The sequence below is a fragment of the Ziziphus jujuba genome, chromosome 8, assembly GCF_031755915.1.
Source record: "Ziziphus jujuba cultivar Dongzao chromosome 8, ASM3175591v1".
NCBI lineage: Eukaryota > Viridiplantae > Streptophyta > Magnoliopsida > Rosales > Rhamnaceae > Ziziphus > Ziziphus jujuba.
The window spans coordinates 22,452,874-22,472,314 of NC_083386.1; the positions used below are offsets into that span (position 1 = coordinate 22,452,874).

Sequence of the window (19,441 nt, forward strand, 5' to 3'; positions counted from 1 at the left end):
GTAAATTTTGCTTTTTTACCAAATCTGTTGCACAAACTGGACCAGAAAGAGGACTTTTAAGTCTTGAAGCTTTCCAGAATAAATGCAGGTTGGTGGATCAAACTTCGAAGTGCTAAAGAGGGATGTGGAAGATGAACGTTTTTGCAGTCTTTGAGATGGATTGGAAGGGTCGCAATATCAACCATCCAAAAAGCCAAAAATATGGAATGAGTGGGTTGTAGCTTTAAGATTTGCCAAACGTCCATATCTCTCTGCTGCTTGCATCTGAAATTATAATATTTTTTGTGTCAAAAAGGCGTATAAAGGATGGATTATGTTATTGCATTACAATCTCATTCACTTTTCTTTACTTTGTTTACATTCTAATTATATCACTCACATAAAAAAATAAAAATAAAAACAAGTGTCCAAAAAAATATCATGTGGTGGTAGCTATGCAAACTGTGTTATTACTAGTAGTAGGTGGCAAAGATCAATATTTTAAAATATAATCAAATCTGAACTTGAATTCTCCTATAAATTTAACATAACACATATATATATATATTTTTTTTGGCTGGTGAGACTCGAACGCAGCCCAGTCTCTGTTGGTGCCTCTTACCATAGGCTAACACAAGGCCTTAGCACACATATATATATATATATATATATATATATTTTTTTTTTTCGTTTATGTGATAATAGGATAGAAATTATGATATATGATAAAAAAAAATTTCTAAATTTAATTACCTTTGTTTTGTATAGAAAGTTTAATTAATTGTTGGCGCATTCATTATGTTTTTATATTATATATATAATCTTGTTTTCATTTGGATATTCTAATTTTTAATAAAATGAAAATATATATTAAACATATATTAATTTTATAAAATGAAAATATTTACATTTCAAAATTTATATATAAAAAATATATATATAATTCTATTGTACGGACCATTTATATATGGATTGTATTTAAAATTAATATTTTTTTTAAAAATATTAATTTAAATATTATTCTTATATGTACAGTACCTATATATATATTATTTGATAATAAATTGACATGGAAATATAAAATTATTTAAAAAAAACCAAAATTAAACGCGTTGGCGGTGAGCGCAATGATAGTTTCCTATTGAACTATTGAAGAATGATGATGTATAATTATAAGGTTTAGGGGTCTAAAACCCCCCAAAACTGTTGACTTTATCAAGGTTTCAATTGTTACGTCAATTTCAATCATCATCTTATCATTTGCTCCCTAACAACATCATTTCATATTCTTAATTATAAAACCCCAATTTCAATTTTTTTTTTGTTTTTTTTGAAAACCCAATAAATTCGAAACAAATCACACTTTTAATTTAATTCGATTTATTATTATTGTTTTGTGACATTAAAGTAGTAAAGAGAAAGATGACAAAAGGGAGTGGTATTAATAAAATGGGTAAAAGGGTAGGTTTAAGGTATTATTCCTCGGAGTTATATTATAAATATTTATTTTAAGCATCTCACACTAGTTACGACATGACCATGTGAATTGGGAATAAGAAAAAAAAAAAAAAAAAAAAAACCAAATCAAGCGGGCATTTACCTTTGAAAATAATTAAAAAAACCCAAAAAAAAAAAAGAAATAATAATAATAAAAAAATAAAAGAAAAGAAAAAGAGAAAAAAGAAAAGATTTTTACGAAAGGAGAGAGAGAGAAAAAGAAAAAAAGGAAAAACCGACAGGAGATTTAAAAGCTTAGGGATGGACAAATGGAAAATGGATGGAGAAGCTTTGGTGGTGGTGGTGGTGGTGGTGGTGAGGGTGAAAAAGGAAAAGGAAAAAAAAATCCAAAAAATAAAAAAATAAAAAATAAAAAGAGGAGCGTGAATTCACGCGTTGACATTAATTAAAATTGAATTCAATTGGATTATATCCAGTTGTGGTGGTCGTTGTGGTGGTGGTGGTGAGAAAATTTGTAGAGAGCAACGCAATCAACGCGGTGGTTTCTTTTTCTTCTTTGCTGAGACAAACAAATGGAGTAGCTGAAACTGCAAGTAACACACACATACACATCATACCTTTGCTTCTCTTTCTCTCTTTCTTCCTTCTGAGCTTCTTCAACAATTTCAACTCCGCATTCATTCATACTCTCTCTCTCTCTCTCTCTCTCTCTCTCTCTCTCTCCCTGTCTCTGTCTCTGTCTCTGTCTCTGTCTCACTCACTCGCTCACTCGCTATTCCAAGGAGATCTTTGCTTTTCTTATTTTCTCTTTCGTCTACCTCTACCGACACTGCCTCAAGGTTAAAGTTTGCTTCTTTTTCTTTGCATTCATTGTTTTTCCTTCTGCATTTTACTGAGTTTGTGGTTTTACTTCCTTATTGGGTCTTTTTTTTTTTTTTTTCTTTTTCTTTTTGGGGTTTTCTGGTTCTGGGTTTGTTCGTTTTTGGGCGGTTTTCGATTCGTTTGGTAGTTAAAAAGAGCTTAATTTGGGAACATTATAATGTTTAGCTTCTTTTAGATTGGAGTTGAAGTTTTGGCTGTTGGGTATTTGTTTTGTCCAAATGGGTTTGTTTTTCTTTTTCTTTTTTTTTGGTTTTTTTGTTTTTTGGCTTCGAGATGAGCGTTTTTGTGATTGTTTTTGTTGATGTTGGTGTTTTTGTTGTCTAGATCTGACTGAAAATGCCGACTTTTCTGCTGAAATGTGGAGACTTGAATTAGCGGACTCAATTCTAATATTCTTTTACTGCTACTGAATCTGAAAGATGTTTGCTGCTATTCAATTTCCATTTGTAGTATTAAATTGTTAAGAAGTAGCTTTTCTTGTTGAACGATTTATTGGTTTTGTGAAAGCTGAGAGATTATCTGAATTCCGAAACGCGGTATCATAAGTAGCTTAGGAACTATGCTATATTAAGAAGACTGAGTGATGCTTTTTGTGTTTTAATTTTTGCATCGACACTTATATAGTTCTGTGGCACACAGATAATAATTTGAATTCTGGGTTGTCTCCTCTTTCTAAGTAATTTTTGAATCGAGCGTAAACTCAAATTGGGCTTTTCTTCTCTTTAAGGCATTATGTTTTCTTGTCTTCCATTCAGGCTATCCTGTTTTGTAATTGAGCTGAAAATGGCGGGCAGAATAGATGGGGATACACCTCTAGATTATGTTGCAATTCAAATTTTTCCATCGCAAAACAGGTTATTTATTTATAATTTTATTTATAGTAGTTTGAATTTAACTCTGTCAACTTGCTTTGAAGTTTATTTTGAGTTGTGAAATATTGACACCTTTACTCATTATTTCCTCATCTTCACTGCTTTTAACTTTTGTCGTTCTTATTGTGTATTGTTCTTCTTCCTAGTTTAGTTAGGATGAGATTATTTTATTTTATCTTTTAATATTTAAATTTATTAATTTATTTTTGGGGGTGTGGGAAATGGCCTGTGTGATTCAGGTATGAGGCAACCATCTGCAGCGGTGGAGAAGTAGAAAATTTGGCAGCTGGTCTTCTCGAGTTGTTATTGCCGCATTTACCCCAAGTAAACGAATTACACTCTAAAGGGTCCAATGCTAACTTTAAACTCTTACTGCCAGAGAACCTGAATGGTGCACCATGGTTCACAAAATCAACTTTAAACAGGTTCTTACCATTTTAACGTTTCCTTGTTTGTGCTCCTTTCTATTTTCGTTGGTCACATACAAAATTTCAGTACTTGTATTTCCTGATATTTAAATTCTTTTACTTCTCACCAGATTCTTAAAGATTGTTGGTTCACGGGATTTAATAAATACAGCCAATGCTATTGAAGATGAGATGTCTCAGTTGGAGGAAGCCAAAAGATTTCATCTTTCTTTATATGATCAGGTACTATTCCTCCATCCCTTAATGCTTGTGTTTGATTATGTTCGGATGGGTATGAACAGATATTTTTATTTACATTTTATGTTACACAGGACCATGGAAAGCCTTCAGGAAATGGTGAAACAGGTAAATGGATTGATTTTATTCTATTGCCAGTGGTTCCTCATCCTTGCTGTCTTGAATTGCACTCAAAATTTCTTTGAATTTCATATTTCTAAAATATTAATGAATATCACTTTCCCCTCCTTTTGCAGATGGCAGTAACTTGGTTGATGGAGCACCAATACCTAAAGTAATTGCTCTTGGCTGCAACTTTTAGAAGTGCATTTCATTTTCTTATTCTATTTCTCCTTTTGAGACATCCTAGAGGTTGTCTCATTGGTCATTAACAGATTATCTAATATGTGTTATTGTTTGACAACAGTCTGAAGTAGAGATTGCGTCATCAGATACTTCAAAGTATGTCCTTGGAATTTTTTTTACTAGCATTTCACTTTTGCTGCATCAGCACTAAGCTACGGATATTATAATCAGGAATGAACTGTTGCGAGCTATGGATTTGAGGCTCACAGCATTGAGACAGGAATTAGCTTTGGCTTTCAACAAGGCTGCTGATGCCACCTGCACCTCTAGAGAGATAACTTATTTAGCAAAATTTTCTGAACATTTTGGAGCAACAGTTCTAAGGTAAGCTTCTCACCTAATAATAGTTGCCTTGCATTGCAACTTAGTATCTTGACAGAACTCTTATATGCATTCGTCTAATGTTCCTTTTTCCATATTTTAAATGCTACCTAATTAAGTTAAATGACATTGCATGAGGAATATGACAATGAAAATTTACAGGAATTTGTGCAAGACTTTGGAGCAAAATGAGAAGTGCATTACTGAAGATACCCAAAATGATGAAAAGACCTCAGTTAAATGCTGTGCTAGGAATGATAATGCTAATGAGAGAGATGGGGATTCTCGGATATCAAAACCAATACATTCGATGACAGCCGTAAAATACGGTGTTTCCCCTGCAAAAGCTGCTCAGGTTGAGCGCCAGAGTTCAACAGAAAGTGAGAATTCTTCCGAGTCAAGTGATGAGGAGAAAACATGCGCCGACCGAAGTCGAAGTCTTATACGATCTGCATCACCCAGAAGGTCAGCGTCCCCAATGCGGAGGGTACAAATCGGAAGAACTGGATCACGGAGGGCAGCTGCAATAACCATTAAGAGCCTGAACTATTTTCCAGCTAGGGAAAAGAATTTTCCTTATAGAGAAGTTACTGCAGATGGTAGTGAAGAGGAAGGATCTGAACAGTCAAATAAGAAACCCGAGAGTAATGTACGACGGATGAGTGTTCAAGATGCAATCAATCTTTTCGAAAGCAAACAAAGGGATCAAACTGAAGATCCACAAAAAAGGACATCATTGACAAATACATCAGTATCTGCAAATAAATCTGTATTGAGAAGATGGAGTTCGGGTATGGGAGAAAGTTCCATCCAATGTGAACCAGAATCTGAAGACTCTGTTTCTATTACTCCAAATGATGTAGAGAATGGTGAGATTCCAAATTTTTCAGCAGAACTGAAACCAGGGTCAGATTCTATTCCTGAAGATCAGAATACTGTTGAAACCTCTGAAGTTGATGTGAAATTTGAAAAAATGGAGAAAGTTTCTTCTGACCCAATAGATGTCCAATCAGATTCTAATGTGCCTCAGGAAGAGAAAAATAATAGAAAATCAGATGCAATGACTGAATGGAATAGAATAAAGGAAGCAGAGTTGAACCAGATGCTGACGAAAATGATGGAATGTAAACCTGGCATATATATGAAACCTCAAACTAGCAGAAACCAACAACGTCCTTCTGAACAGAGAGGTGGCTTTTATGACCACTACAAGGAAAAGAGGGATCAAAAACTGAGGGTAGAGAATTCTAGGAAGAAAGCAGAAAAGGACGCACAGTTTAAAGCAATGCAGCAGATTCTTGATGAGAGGAAAGCTGAAATGGCCTCCACTAATGTGAATGAGGTTGATAAAAAACGTGCTCTACGCAATCCCCAAAGAACAATTAAAAAGTCACCTCAACCTGCAAATTCTAAAAAGGAAGACTCTAAAGCTTCTGTTACAAAGAAGATTTCATCTAAAGCGTCATCCTTGCCTCCTACACGTAAGTCATGGCCATCAACACCATCACCTAGAACCGTGGGTACATCACCAGCTAAAACTCCTGTTTTGACTTCTTCTGGCACTACAACACGCAGGAAACCCCAGCAAACACCATCAGTTTCTCGACCAAGCCCTAAAGTTGAAAGATCACAGCAGCCACAGAGAAATGTGAAGGAATCCCGCATTGATAATGGTAGGGGCTCAAAGGGTGTGAATGAGAAGAAGCAGCCAGCACCGAGTAAGAACAGTAAAACAACAAAAGCAAAAGTTGCAACAGCTTCTGGAGATGGTTCTGGCATAATTCCAGCCAAGCCTGGTAAGATGACGAAGAAAAGCAGTGTAGTACCAGTGGAATCAAAACCTTTTCTACGCAAGGGTTCTAGGACTAGCCCTGGTGTTGGTCCCATTGTTAACAAGACAAAAAATTCCTCTCAATCTGAGGAATGTGTGAGAAACAGCAGAAATCTCATTGAGACTCGAGAAAGTGAGGTGGTTGCTAGTGTGTCTGATGTGGTGGGTCAGCAACAAGAGGAGAATATTATGTCAGTTGGCCTTTCTGATGCTGTTATAGAATCAGACACTCCAGTAGATACTCATCAGACTTGTGGTGAGGCAGAGACCTTTGACTCTGTTGCTGCTGATGGGGACAATGACTTAAAAGTTGCTGCAGAGTCATCAATAGAAATTCAAGCTGAAGAAGAATCAGTTATCTCCCCATCAGCCTGGGTGGAAATAGAGGAGCATCAGGTCATGCCCCCATGTGATGACAGCACATGTCAACTTACCTCTTCAGCCAATATTGCACCTGTTGGATTGTCAAGTTCGCGTGTCCGTCATTCCTTATCCCAGATGTTACAAGAAGAGAGCAATGAAACTGACAGCGAGTGGGGAAATGCTGAAAATCCTCCTGCCATAGTCTACCAAAAGGATGCACCCAAAGGATTGAAGAGGCTCTTAAAGTTTGCTCGGAAGAGCAAGGTAGACGGAAATACAAGTGGTTGGTCTAGCCCATCTGTCTTTTCTGAAGGAGAGGACGACTCTGACAATGTACTGAGAAAGGCTACTCTTAATGTAAAGAGCTATGGAAAGCAGAAAACTTCAATGTCCAAAGATCACGAAAGGAATTTGGATGCTCATGAAGTCTACTCTAGTACGTTTGCCTCTTAGAATTTTGTATTTTCCTCTCTTAGCATTGGCTAAAAGGACAGAGCTGTAATACAAAAGTATTCATTATAGCTCCCAGCTTCTTTTCTTTTTCTCAAGTGCTGCTTTATTTCGTAAACTGCTGGTGTCCTGTAGAGTTTAAGATATATTCGTTAGCTGTATCTCATGCTGTTGTTGTTTGGCAGCTCAATCAAGTATTGGCAAATTCGATGCTCGGAGTTCTTTACACAAGATGCAAGAGAGCCGTGACCCAGCTGCACTACCCTCTGCGAAAGGTTTCTTTTACATTCTATCTAGAGTGATACATGCTCTTGTTTTCTTAAATTATTTTTCACAACATTGGTCATGTTCCTGTATGCATTGGGTAGTATGTCTTTCCTTTTTTAGTTTACCTCTTAGTGTTCCAGTTCTTGAATTATAATAGATTCAATGCCATTACTCTGTGTCTCAGGGACAAGGTCGTTCTTCTCTCTTTCAGCGTTTAGGGGCAGCACAAAATGAGGTAAAGCTTCTTTACTGCAAGGGATAATTGTAAAGTTCAAATCAAGGTAGGCATTACCATTGTGTATCAGACCACACATAATTCTGGTCTTGGCACAAGGTCAAAACTTTGTACTTCTCCCATGTTGGTATAGATTGCGTTGTTATTCAACATGCAGGGAAAAGGAGGTCATGCCAATACTTTGCAGCTTTTCTTCATTTTTTTGTTTGTTGTTTTTGGTTTTGGGGGATGGGGATGTGGGGTTTGTACATTCAATTTTCCCTTATTTTAGTTATTATTATGCTCAGCTCCCTTTCAACCTCTATAATTAGGATATTTAAAAATGAATTGTTTGTATTTTTGTGTAATCAATTAACAATTGTTTATTATGGGTCCTGAAGTCCCTTTGGGGCCTAGAACCTTGAAGTTGTGAATTTGGGTTACCTTGTGGTTTACATTGATGCCCCCACAACAAAGCAAATAAACATGTTTTATTGAAGAGCAATCATGGCTTAAACTGCTAAGAAAGCATATGATCTATATCCGTTGCTGCTTAATTAAATTTCCTATGGATACACATATATATGTTCATTATTTATAAAAAAATGTATAAATATAAAAAGATTCAGCTGCTGGCCACCATTTCCAGTTTTATATGGTACTTTCAAAGTCTCTAATTCAAAATAGGTTGCTGTATCCTTTATACGTGGGAATTATACTCCAATATAAATAATACTAATTTGGACCTTTTTATATTATGAGCCATAAATAAGCAAACAAACAAAGAAAATCTCATCTCAATCTGGATCCGCCAAGCAGTAAAGACAATCAAGCGCCTAATGCGGAAATCAAAATACCAACAGGAGCTGCAAAGTCATTGCTGATCAACTAAGCCCTCGTAGTTTGCGAGAGACAAAATAAAAAAAGAAAAAAAGTAATTTTTATAATGGAGAAAGTTAAAAGTGAACACGTCTGAATCTAATATCATATCCGATAGATAATTACATATTATCCCTGTTACAAAATGATTTATATGTACAAAGAGCAAGAAGATTAAATAACAAAATCAAAACAGTATGGCTATTTACTTTAAAGTTTTTGGGTTTGTCTTCTAAGGAATTGAAGATAAGGAAATATTATGTCTGCCTGAGATCCATAATAACGTGAAAAAATTTCACCCACTCGATTAATTGTGTCCACAGCTGTACTTTCACCAGATGATAGCTGAATGGATGCCAGCTTCACAAGTTCATATCCAATGACAATATGATTAGGGTTGTAGAGCTTTTCCAGAATCTGCTAGTTGACAATATGTAAAAACATCATAAACATAATTAAATATAAATTACTCAATAAATAAATATATAAAGTCAAAAAAAAAGAAAAAAAAAAAGAAAAAAGAAAAAAGAAAAAAAAGCCTATAAGAAGGGTGCTTTCCAAACACGCACTAAATAAGTTCTACCAAAATATTTGTAAAAAAATGCATACCTATTACGTATTATCAAAGTCCATTCAAATTGTATGACCTAAACTAAGCAGGCATACATTATGGATGAGTAGTCCCCCAATTTGAAGGCAAACTTAGAGCTTCTTGGTTGGATATAATGAGTTTGGTAATCTTTTCTTGTAAACGATTCAAAGGGCACATACGGAATGATATTGGAATATGCCTTTTTGTGATACAGGGGATACAATTGACAGGAACAAATAAATTACTTCTTAGTTTCTGTGGTAGGTAATATGGATTAGATTAAAAAGCGTGTCCTAAAGCAAATTAGTACCAACCATCATAAACAGTGAAAAATTATTACAGTTTAGGATGATATGAAGGGCGATAACAAATATGATACCTCAATTGATGCTTTACAATGGGCCATTGCACGTGGTGTATCTCCAGCCAAACAAAATGCCTGTGCAAGACTGTCTTCCACCTGCAAATGTCAAATCATTTTTATATACTCAAAGTGAGGTCTCTTTCCAAACTTATGACCATTATATTTGTTAACAAAGTGGCACAGAGATATCATCATCAATTGTTTGTTAACATCTCATCTATCACTCGCCATACATTTCAAGTCTTTAATGATAAGAAAAGTCAAACTTCACCTGGTCATAAATTATTTATATTAAAAAAAAAATGCACATTGAAGTTATATTAACAATTATCAAGTATGCTCAATAAAACTATATAAAATATACAAATAAATAGAAAATGTGAAACGCAAGTGGCTGCACGGCTGATACTCACTTCTGCAATGCTCTTATTATATGCGTGCAAAGTTGATCTCAGCAGATCAAGACATTTCAAAGCATCTGAAAGTGTGGTACCAGAGACATCTTCAGAGCCTAATGCATCCCGCAACCTGTCAAGAATTTGAGTCCAGTTAACAGACTATACGTGATGGTATTCTCTTTTAAAATATATATGAACCACTTTACCTTCTGATAGGTTTCCAAGCTTTACTTACTGCTGCAGAAGAAGATTCTATATCACGGTAAGAGCCACATTTGAGGCAATATCCAGGATTTACACTAGACAAACTATTCAAAAATGTATCTTGACCCCCATAATGGATTGCATCATTAATGAAATTGTCAACCTGTAAGAATATTGGAAGAAAAAAAAAAAGATGAAGAGAAGGGGTTATATGCATAAATTCTAAAGCAACAACCGAGTAGTTATGTCAACCAATACAGTGCTCACAACTTACGTTCAACTAAATTGATGCAGAAACACACAACAAATCACACCATAAAGAAGTTCCAGATAAATATAAATATAGATTTAAATAGTTTACTACTGTTTTTCTTTGTTTCATTCTCTTTTCAATGCTCTTCAAAAGCATAAGATTGTACAGTGGAGTCCAAATCCACTTCTTTCATTCTCGATTACATATCTTTGCCTTACTTATGAATGTGATTTGTCCATTTAGAGTTTTAGGATGCACCCTATACATCTAAATGCTTCCCTCAATTAAGTTACAGAGAACATGAAATAATACCTTCAGATGAGGCTCCAACCTGCTCGTACTGGCAATACTGGGGTAGTGCTTAATTTTCTGCTTTTCATGGTTGAGGACACAACTATCGAAGACAATGCCAGAACAGTTTTGCTTAACACAGTGAAAAGCATTTAAAACAAGGTCAGACAGATTTAGTTCCGAACAAACACTGCAGTGACACCGAAATGAATACTCATCTTCCAAAAATCTAATCCTATCTTTGCAGCCCCACTGCCCTACCTGTAAAACAGAACAATGTTTTTACCTTGAGAAACAAAATTTTGCGTCATATTTTGTGTTTCAAAATGGAAATGGTTAGCATGTACCCTACTATCACTGTTTCATTAAAAAAAGATAATTTCAGGAAAACAATGAAATTCTTAGCATCATATTATATTACCAAATATGAAATATATTCTATTGTAGAGTGAGCATACTTGTGGACCATAGGACAACTCCAGGGGACATCCAGCTGCCACAAACTCCGTCGCTCTTATAAAGAGAGTACGTGAAAGGAAATACACATGGATTTTTGGCTGGCAAGAATGATTGAATAGACTGCCAGTTTCATAAATAGCTTGAGCTACTTTGACCTATGAAAGCAACAACAATAATGAAGCAGTACAATAAGGAAGGCATCAATGTTTATTTCAACAGATATTGATTTAAATCAATCTCAAGCTTTGTTACACAAATTATCTTCTGGGATCAAAAGAACACAACAAAGCAAAAGAAAACTAGAGATGCAGTAAAAATAAACCTGTTCAACATTACTAGTTAGAGCTCCTGATGAAAATTTTCTGAACTGATGTTCTAATCCATGATCCTCATTGGAATTCATACGAACAATTGTCATAGAGTTCACCCTAATTTGAGAAACAAGTATGACAACCTGCAGCAGAAGAAAATATAACATCATAACCAACAATGGTAAAAAATACAACATCAAATTGATGGAGATCTTAACCCTCCATCTCTATCGATATCAACAAAAATATTTATATATTTTACAACATCTACGTGGCATTTAAACATGAGAATAATTATTGCCATCTTCATAATTTGCATTCTTGCTCATGTAATTTTGTCGGTGATGTGATTTTACCTTTGTTGCAACCAACAAGCATAACATAAGAAAAAATGTCCTTTTACATCATATTTTTGAGAGAGAGAGAGAGAGAGAGAGAGAGAGAGAGAGAGAGAGAGAACCTGTTCTATAGAGAACCCATTTATCTTAAGCTCAAATCCTTTAAAATACCGAAGACAGCTTAACAGTACGATGCTATATATATGTAACTCCAATTTGCTTTCAGGAGGCATTGTTGAATAATGGTGAGAAAGATCCTACAATAATGTGATAGAGGCAATGAGCTGCCAACTCAAATCCATTCATGAAGTGCTTATCAATCAACAGCAATGAAAATCAGGAAACTAGATAATACAGTCATGTACGTACCACGATTTGCCTAAAATTAGCATTATCCAAGGATCCTCCTCTTTCTATTATAGACTTCACTAATAATCGACCAGCCAAAACTATCTCAGGTGGCAATATTGCAGGCCAGTTTACTCCTTGACATTCATGCTTATGTTCAGGAATTTGCTTGGTGTCTCTTTCTGAATCAGCTACTAAAGTGACCTTTGCAACATGCTTTTCAAGATTGCTAGACAGATTCTCCTGAATGTCGTGATTCTTTGGGTTATGCTGGAATGATACCCCCCCTGCTTGTAATTGACAATACTTGGAGCAGTACAGTGGTATTGAGCATGATGTACAGGGAACTTTATCAGCTGATAGTTCATTAAAACAGTAATGGCAATGAGTTTCCCGGCATTGCTTTAATATTATCTGCATAAAAGAGGGTCGCATTAATCTTATGTTCCTTGCCAGAAGAAATGAAGGCATTGGCAAAAGAAATCAAAGGCTATTGTTCTGTTTCCCAACAGTGCAATAGAAACTTGACACTGGAATGCAAAAAACAAGAAAGAAAGAAATTAACTCTCTTTTAATCCACAATTATGAAAGTGAGAATATATTATACCAATTAAATTACACCTTATAGAGGAAAGTCTCAAAAAATTAATAGGATGGTTAAAAGGACTCATATATCCACGGTATCAAATGTCAAGGAGTTGCCATTTCATACCGCTGCAAAAGGTTCTTCAGTATGAATCAATGAGGCTGGAGGAATATCATTCTTTGAGGCCATACCCCTTCCTTTGTCTGGTGTAGTGACACATTGTAATTCTATTTGGTGTGATTCATCTGCCACAGATAACCACTTTCATCTTAATAATTAAAATTAGAAAGATACCCTTCAATTATAAATATGAACTAATAAATTTACAGCAGCAAACATATCATGGAATACAAAATTGTATCTAACAAACGTGTATATGATGTTCATTCCACATAGATCTAAAAAAAAAAAAAAGGCCAAATGAATTCCAACTGTGGATCAATAAAACCAAAACCAAAACCAAAACCAAAGGGACACCATTCCAAATGCGACTACATACTGTATTACTCAGGATACTAACCAATAAGCAACAACGTTGAAAAGCTACAAAAAACAATGTTTAATATTAGGGGTTTTACTAAGAACTACTAACATTGATATGTTAATGATGAAATATTTGAAATTTTCTTACCCAAAATATTCAACGTGTCTTCCGTATGCTGTGCTGGTGAATTTATTGTATTATTATATCCATCTAAAATTGTCTTCAACTCACTTTCTATCTGTCGCTTTCCACTCAATGATGACTCCACAATCTTAGCAACATTCAAGTCATGTATTGCATCTTCATAATTTCCCAAAGAAGCATTTGCCCTACCTCTTCTGTACCATGCCTGCACATAATATAACTCAATATTTGGAGATAACTAGAAAGTAGAGTGAGCATCAATGAGGGCAATGAGAAATATGAAGTCTCTTATTCAAGTATATCTCTTTAAAAGAAATAATAATAAATTAGATAATGTTTCTGTTCCTTAACAAACCAGTAAATGCAAATAACCATATCACCTTGGCATAGCTTGGAGAAATTTGAAGAGCACGGTCGCAATCTCGTAGGCACTCTGCCAGAAGATTCATTTTCTAAAGGAAACATAAAACAGACAAGAACAAGTAAAAAAAAAGAAATCTGCAGAAAAGACAATACTATGAAATGGTTATGCAAAAAACTTGTTTTTGTTCTAGTATCACTTCCTTCTTTTCTTCCTCGAATATCAAAGACCCACTAAATGTTACAAACTTATAACATGGAGCAAAAGAGAAAAAGAGAGAGAGAGAGAGAGAGAGAGAGAGAGAGAATGAGACTGACATGGAAAACGGAAGCCCGATTCATATACAAAGTGGCAACCAGATTTTTGTCCATATCATCAGCATCCATAGGAGCAACTCGCAATGCCTATAACATGTGGGCAAAAAAATGAACTTACACAAATAAACAATAAATACATAGATAATAAACCCTCTCTATCGAATTCACAAAAGAAATTATGCATATCCCTTTGAAATTCAAAGCTATAAAAAAAAAAATTTGAAAATTTGAATTAAAAAAGAAATGCATATCCCATTTTCTAACAGCTAGAGTTGGACCTGGGAATACGAAGCCAAAGCATTTGCACAGTCCCCGGCCAAGAAGAACTGGTTGCCTTTCTTCTTCAACTTTAAAGCCTCGTCCTTGTTCTTACCACACAAACCCCTTTCCGGCTCCGCCAAATCTTCCACCATCTGAAAATTCCAAATCTTTAACTTTCAATATTGCCTCTGAAAAAAACCTTTGCAAATCATAAATAAATAAATGAATGAATAAATAATATATTAATAGAATACATGGTGAAAAGGGTTGAACTGAAGAAGAAAGTCGAGCAGAGAAGAACAAGTGAGAGGAAGATCAGATGGAGTGCTCTCTCCGATCATCCGCTTTAGGGTTTCTGGAACCGCCGATTTCAGTGTCTCCATGGCCACTACTCAGAGAGACAGACAGAGAGAGCGCGCTTCTCAGCCTCCTCTGCTCTGCTCCTCCAACGGCTATTTACTGCAATACCCGTCTTCAGGGATTTTATCAACCGTTTAACAAAAAACAATAATAATAATTTGTTATTAATTTGTTTATATAATATACTTTAAACTTCTATTTAATATTGTTAAAAACATAATATAATTTTTAAACTAACAAAAATTGCAAGAAAAAAAATTAATCAAAATTGTATAAAAGAAAAAAGTAATTACAAAATAAATTTCAATATTCTTCAACAAAAGAACCTAACTAATAGAACCATAATCAAAATATTTTGCTTATAATATTATTTATAGAAGTTAACTATTAATATGTTATATACCATATTGTAGTTTTAAAGAATATGACATTGGATGTCAAATTAGATGTTAGGATTTTTTTTTTTTGTTTTTTTCAAAAGTAATTGGTACTCGATCAAGTTATTTAGTTTAACTTAGTATTCTGTTTTCTTTTTATATAAGGTTGAATAAATAAAAGAAAGCTAAATGTGTTGTTGTAGTTCTTTAAATTTTGTCTCAATTTAAAGAAAATAATTTGCATGTAGCCATTAATATATTCATATGATATCTACAACTATGTTCAGGGGAAGAAATTATTTTCCTTCGTTTTTTTTTTAATTATTTTTTAATCTAATTCATTTTTCTTTCGTTTTTTTTTTTAATTATTTTTTAATCGAATTCAACATCAATATATTGAGGCCTCCCAAGGAACCAAATGAAGTGGGTCAAGGACTCAAGCGTAATTTTTGAAGAAAAATTAGTCATTTAATATAAAATAAATTCAACAAATGGTCCATAAACTGTATATTATAAATGTCGAAATGAATAAAAGAATTTTTGAGAAAAATACAAGTCTTTTTGGTAATTAAGATACTCAGAAACACCATATTACACACTTCTTTTGGAGCCTGTTTGGCGTGCAAAAGGCAACAACATGCTTCAACTAAGCCCAGATTCTTTTTCTAGGCACAAGATCAGAAGTTTTAATCTCATCTATTTTGGCAGCCACAATGAAATCATTCAAGCTCAATCCTCCTGCAATAAACAAAACCCTTAAACATTTCAGTGGCCAAAAAAAAAAATAAAAATAAAAATAAAAATGCAACTAAAATCAGAAACCAAACTTGTAAATTGACAAAATGATGTTGAAAATGGCCTAAATATCCAAGTTGAAAAACTTTTTACCAATGGACGATGTCCATAATTCAGCTCTAACTTGATTGGGTTGCTCCAAATGGAGATTTGGGTAATGCCTAGCAGATGCTGCAACTTTATATATCCTGTTTATGAGTTCAATCCCACATTCATAGTCTCTCAATTTCCACAAACACTGTAGTTTAAGTCCCCCTTCTTCATCTATCAGTCTCCAACCAACAACCTATGCACAAATATCATAATTATGAAGATAGAAGAAACCAAATGGTTTCTTGAAGCCAAAAATCAGTAGCATAAAAGATTTATAAATTTGGGTTCAAGAAAAGAAAAGATAAAGTTTAGCCAATTTTGATCAAAGACTTTAGCTTTTTTCACTTTTAAGCTCTTTGTCCTCTGACTTATAAATTGCCAAAGATGTGTAATATGGTGAGAATGCCCTTTTAACAGAGAACCAAACATCTTTAACACTGACAAAGTTGCCATTTCACATTCCAATTCACTCAAACATGATTTTCCCAAAGACATGAACACAAATTTGTAGCTTTATTAAGCAAGTACCACTTAGTGGGTCACCTGGTTTTGTCACTTAGAAAAAGCTTCACCAATGATATATCTACAGAGCACTAAGAAGCAAAAATGTAAAAGAAAGTTCAATTCTTTAGAGTAAACCAATTTGCCATGTTCTATAAATTCAGAATCCATATTTAAAAACACAGAATCAAATAAAATAATCAAATCTTCTCTAAACCAAACCCAACTTTACAATTTTGTAACTAAGAGCATTACTATCTGGGTTTTCCCCACTAGTTCAAAATCTTCGGCAGATTCAAAATATGAACAAGAAAATGTACAAACAGCATAAATTTCATTGCAAATATATGTATATATACATATATGTGTTAAAAAAACTGACCTTTCTGAGGAGACTCTGGATATCATCGTCCGACAAGGGAGGCTGAAGAGGAGAAAGAGGTTGACACTGTTGCTGGGCAAGAGACAGAGCAGGCAAATTGGGGATGAGGATTTTGTGCTCCGTGTTACCGTTTCCTACAACCTTCTCTCCGAAATTACTCTCTAACTCTGCTGGGAATGGGTCTCTGGCCCCAAAATCACCCAGCAAGTCAGGCGCCCCCATAGCCTGAGTCCTACTCCTCCTCAGCCGCAGCCCGAGTCCACTCCGAGTCGGAACGTTGAACAACTCGGGTAGACGTTGCTTGTATGGAGAGGATAGATTGGGGAAGAGAAAAGGGTAGGAGAGGTGGGTGGTAGCCATTGAACTACTTGGGTCTTCTTCTAAGCTCTGCACTGCTTCAATCGGCTTCTGTTAGCTTGACTTTCCATGGATTGTTGTTTATCCTGTTTATGTGCATTGGCAGGGTTGTACCTTTGGACAAAATACTAGTGGCTAGGGTGAGGTGCCACGTCATTTTGCATCAGCTCAACGCACACATGCAAGTACAACCACTAGTGGAGTCTTTGTTTATTTGTTTATTTATTATTATTATTTTTTTTTGCGAAGAGATAAATTGGCTGAAATATATATATATATATATATATACACTTTTTTCAAAAGTGGTTTGGTTTAAGAAAAAATATTAAATTTTTTAAAAAATGATGGACTAAGCTTTGATTGTAGATTAGGTAAACGTCATCACTCATCATGCATCTAAAATCAGGTGATAAATTTTGATTTGGGGTGTAATATATATCTTCAAGACACAAACCAAAATAAATTTTATTAAAATTTTTTCCATGTTTTCAGTTGGAAGATTAATGTTCTTCATGTTTTTAGTTGGATGATGATAATATAATATATATAATTCCCAACCTTGTGCTTTAAGGGCCAATATATTGTACACAGGAAAGCTTAATCTCTAAGATGACCTGCATATTCTCTAGTAGAAGAGAACAAACCAGCAGAAAAGAATTGGAATTGAGTGAATCTTTTGTTCTTAATTATAAATCTAATTGTTTATTTTTTTTTATGCACTGAATGAATAATTAGTAAATTATCTTGCTTAGGAAAAGTAGAACTCTCAAAGCTTTACAAATTCATGAAAGGCCATTCATCTAACCTTTAACCTTGTCTGTGTCGATGTGATGGCTGAAATTTGGTGCTACCAAAATGTTGGATGAGTTGATAAACTCTGTATGGCTGGATAAAAATAAATAAATAAAAAATGACTTATCGATATTAAGCTTATTTATTTATTTATGTATGGGACATTATAAATGCCACAGTGCCCTGTGGTACGGCATCATTGAACTGAATTGAGGTCTACGATATTATTAGAAGATTTTTTTTTTCTTATTAAAGAAAAAAATCAGTTTTATGTATCTTAATTAATTCTATTGCCAATGTTCATATGTTAAAGTGTTATGACTGCTATTCTAAATTATGGAAAAAAAAATCTATGCCACTTCTAGGAGTACAATATTTGTGAAGAAAGGAGTTGTAATCCCGAGGTAGGTAGATTATGGGGAAAGGTCTACCTTGGTGGTTGTGGAAAAAACCAGCAATATTGTTGTTAGTGCTTTGCATATGAATATAAATTCAGTACTGCTTTTTATGGATCTTCCAACAAAAATACAATTTTCAGCAACAAAAACACATAATGGATAATATGCCGCAGATTCAATAACATAAGCAAGTAATGGTAACATATGTCATAACTTTAATAACAAAATTCATAATATGATGTGTTTATATTTTTGAAAATTATGTCTTTGTTACAAGATCCGTTTATAACATCAGTAAACTTGTAGTGAGCGTTACTAAATTTGTGATCATATTAGCAACCTTGTTAGTTAATGGCTCTAATTATGGATCTCATGTATATGTTCCCATAATTGATGATTGTTTACATTATATTGTCATCCACACACACTTATCCACACACACACACACACATATCTTTTGGAGGGAAAAAAAAAAAAAAAAGATGAAAAAATTTATAGAGAACCTGGTTCATCAATGAATAAAAATGCATATAAATAATCGTGTGATATATTATGACATTATACAAGTAGAATATTCTATTCTTATTAATATGCAAATTTATATAGTTAATATATCCTGATTATATATTTATATATATATATATAAATATATAATGATATAAGCTAGCTATCTAGCTTGTACGATTAATTAACCTCTCCAATTTGGAAATTAATAGACTTAAAAGATCCTTTGATGAGCAACTCTATGAAGAGAAGAATGGAATCTTTATATTCATATAATCTTTACAAAATCCTTTTAACAAAGGCCAAACAATATTTCATACATATATATAAAGACGAGCCTTGTAACATAAAACTGCATGTCTAGTTGAACTTGAAAAATATTGTGAGTCAAAAAGATACAACGAGATATGATTATGATGATCTCATGAAGGTTATCTTTGAGTCCCGTCAACTTCCATACAACCCTCGTTCTAGTACTATTTTTCACACTGTTTTCTGGTTTTCTATCTCAAATACAATTTCTTCCCCCCCAAAAAAAAAAAAAAATAAATAAATAAAAGTCAATGAAATCTGAATGGATGGCTAAAAGAAAAAAAAGAAAAGAAAGGAAAGGAACTTTATAATTTCACATCGAAAGTGATTGAT

General features: G+C 34.0%; 3 protein-coding genes across 7 annotated transcripts; 1 reads left to right on the forward strand and 2 right to left on the reverse strand.

The window, feature by feature from the left end:
- Nucleotides 1–1,800: 1,800 nt before the first annotated feature.
- Nucleotides 1,801–8,102, forward strand: LOC107414075 (uncharacterized). 5 transcript variants are annotated; one of them, XM_048470503.2, is made up of 11 exons: nt 1,801–2,276; nt 2,644–3,173; nt 3,431–3,616; nt 3,730–3,841; nt 3,931–3,964; nt 4,093–4,130; nt 4,263–4,297; nt 4,373–4,525; nt 4,685–7,152; nt 7,352–7,441; nt 7,618–8,102. In XM_048470503.2, the coding sequence occupies exons 2-11, from the start codon at nt 3,052–3,054 to the stop codon at nt 7,665–7,667; spliced, it is 3,288 nt and encodes a 1,095-aa protein (XP_048326460.2). In that variant the 5' UTR covers nt 1,801–2,276; nt 2,644–3,051; the 3' UTR covers nt 7,668–8,102. The 5 variants fall into 5 exon arrangements, with proteins under 5 accessions (XP_048326460.2, XP_024927603.3, XP_048326461.2 ...); XM_025071835.3 differs by having other exon boundaries at nt 3,075–3,173; XM_048470504.2 differs by lacking the exon at nt 1,801–2,276 and adding an exon at nt 2,325–2,541 and having other exon boundaries at nt 3,075–3,173.
- Nucleotides 8,103–8,565: 463 nt separating this feature from the next.
- Nucleotides 8,566–14,738, reverse strand: LOC107414076 (uncharacterized). Its single transcript, XM_025071836.3, has 15 exons — nt 14,492–14,738; nt 14,255–14,389; nt 13,977–14,063; nt 13,679–13,750; nt 13,302–13,503; nt 12,797–12,915; nt 12,106–12,498; nt 11,859–11,993; nt 11,410–11,541; nt 11,087–11,242; nt 10,650–10,889; nt 10,087–10,247; nt 9,896–10,010; nt 9,498–9,578; nt 8,566–8,943 (listed from the first exon to the last, which is right to left on the reverse strand). Exons 1-15 carry the CDS (start codon nt 14,618–14,620, stop codon nt 8,737–8,739), a joined length of 2,364 nt encoding a protein of 787 aa, XP_024927604.3. The 5' UTR covers nt 14,621–14,738; the 3' UTR covers nt 8,566–8,736.
- Nucleotides 14,739–15,466: 728 nt separating this feature from the next.
- Nucleotides 15,467–17,204, reverse strand: LOC107414089 (probable pterin-4-alpha-carbinolamine dehydratase, chloroplastic). The gene is made up of 3 exons (XM_016022187.4): nt 16,746–17,204; nt 15,863–16,055; nt 15,467–15,712 (listed from the first exon to the last, which is right to left on the reverse strand). The coding sequence occupies exons 1-3, from the start codon at nt 17,103–17,105 to the stop codon at nt 15,621–15,623; spliced, it is 645 nt and encodes a 214-aa protein (XP_015877673.3). The 5' UTR covers nt 17,106–17,204; the 3' UTR covers nt 15,467–15,620.
- Between the last annotated feature and the right edge of the window lie 2,237 nt (nt 17,205–19,441).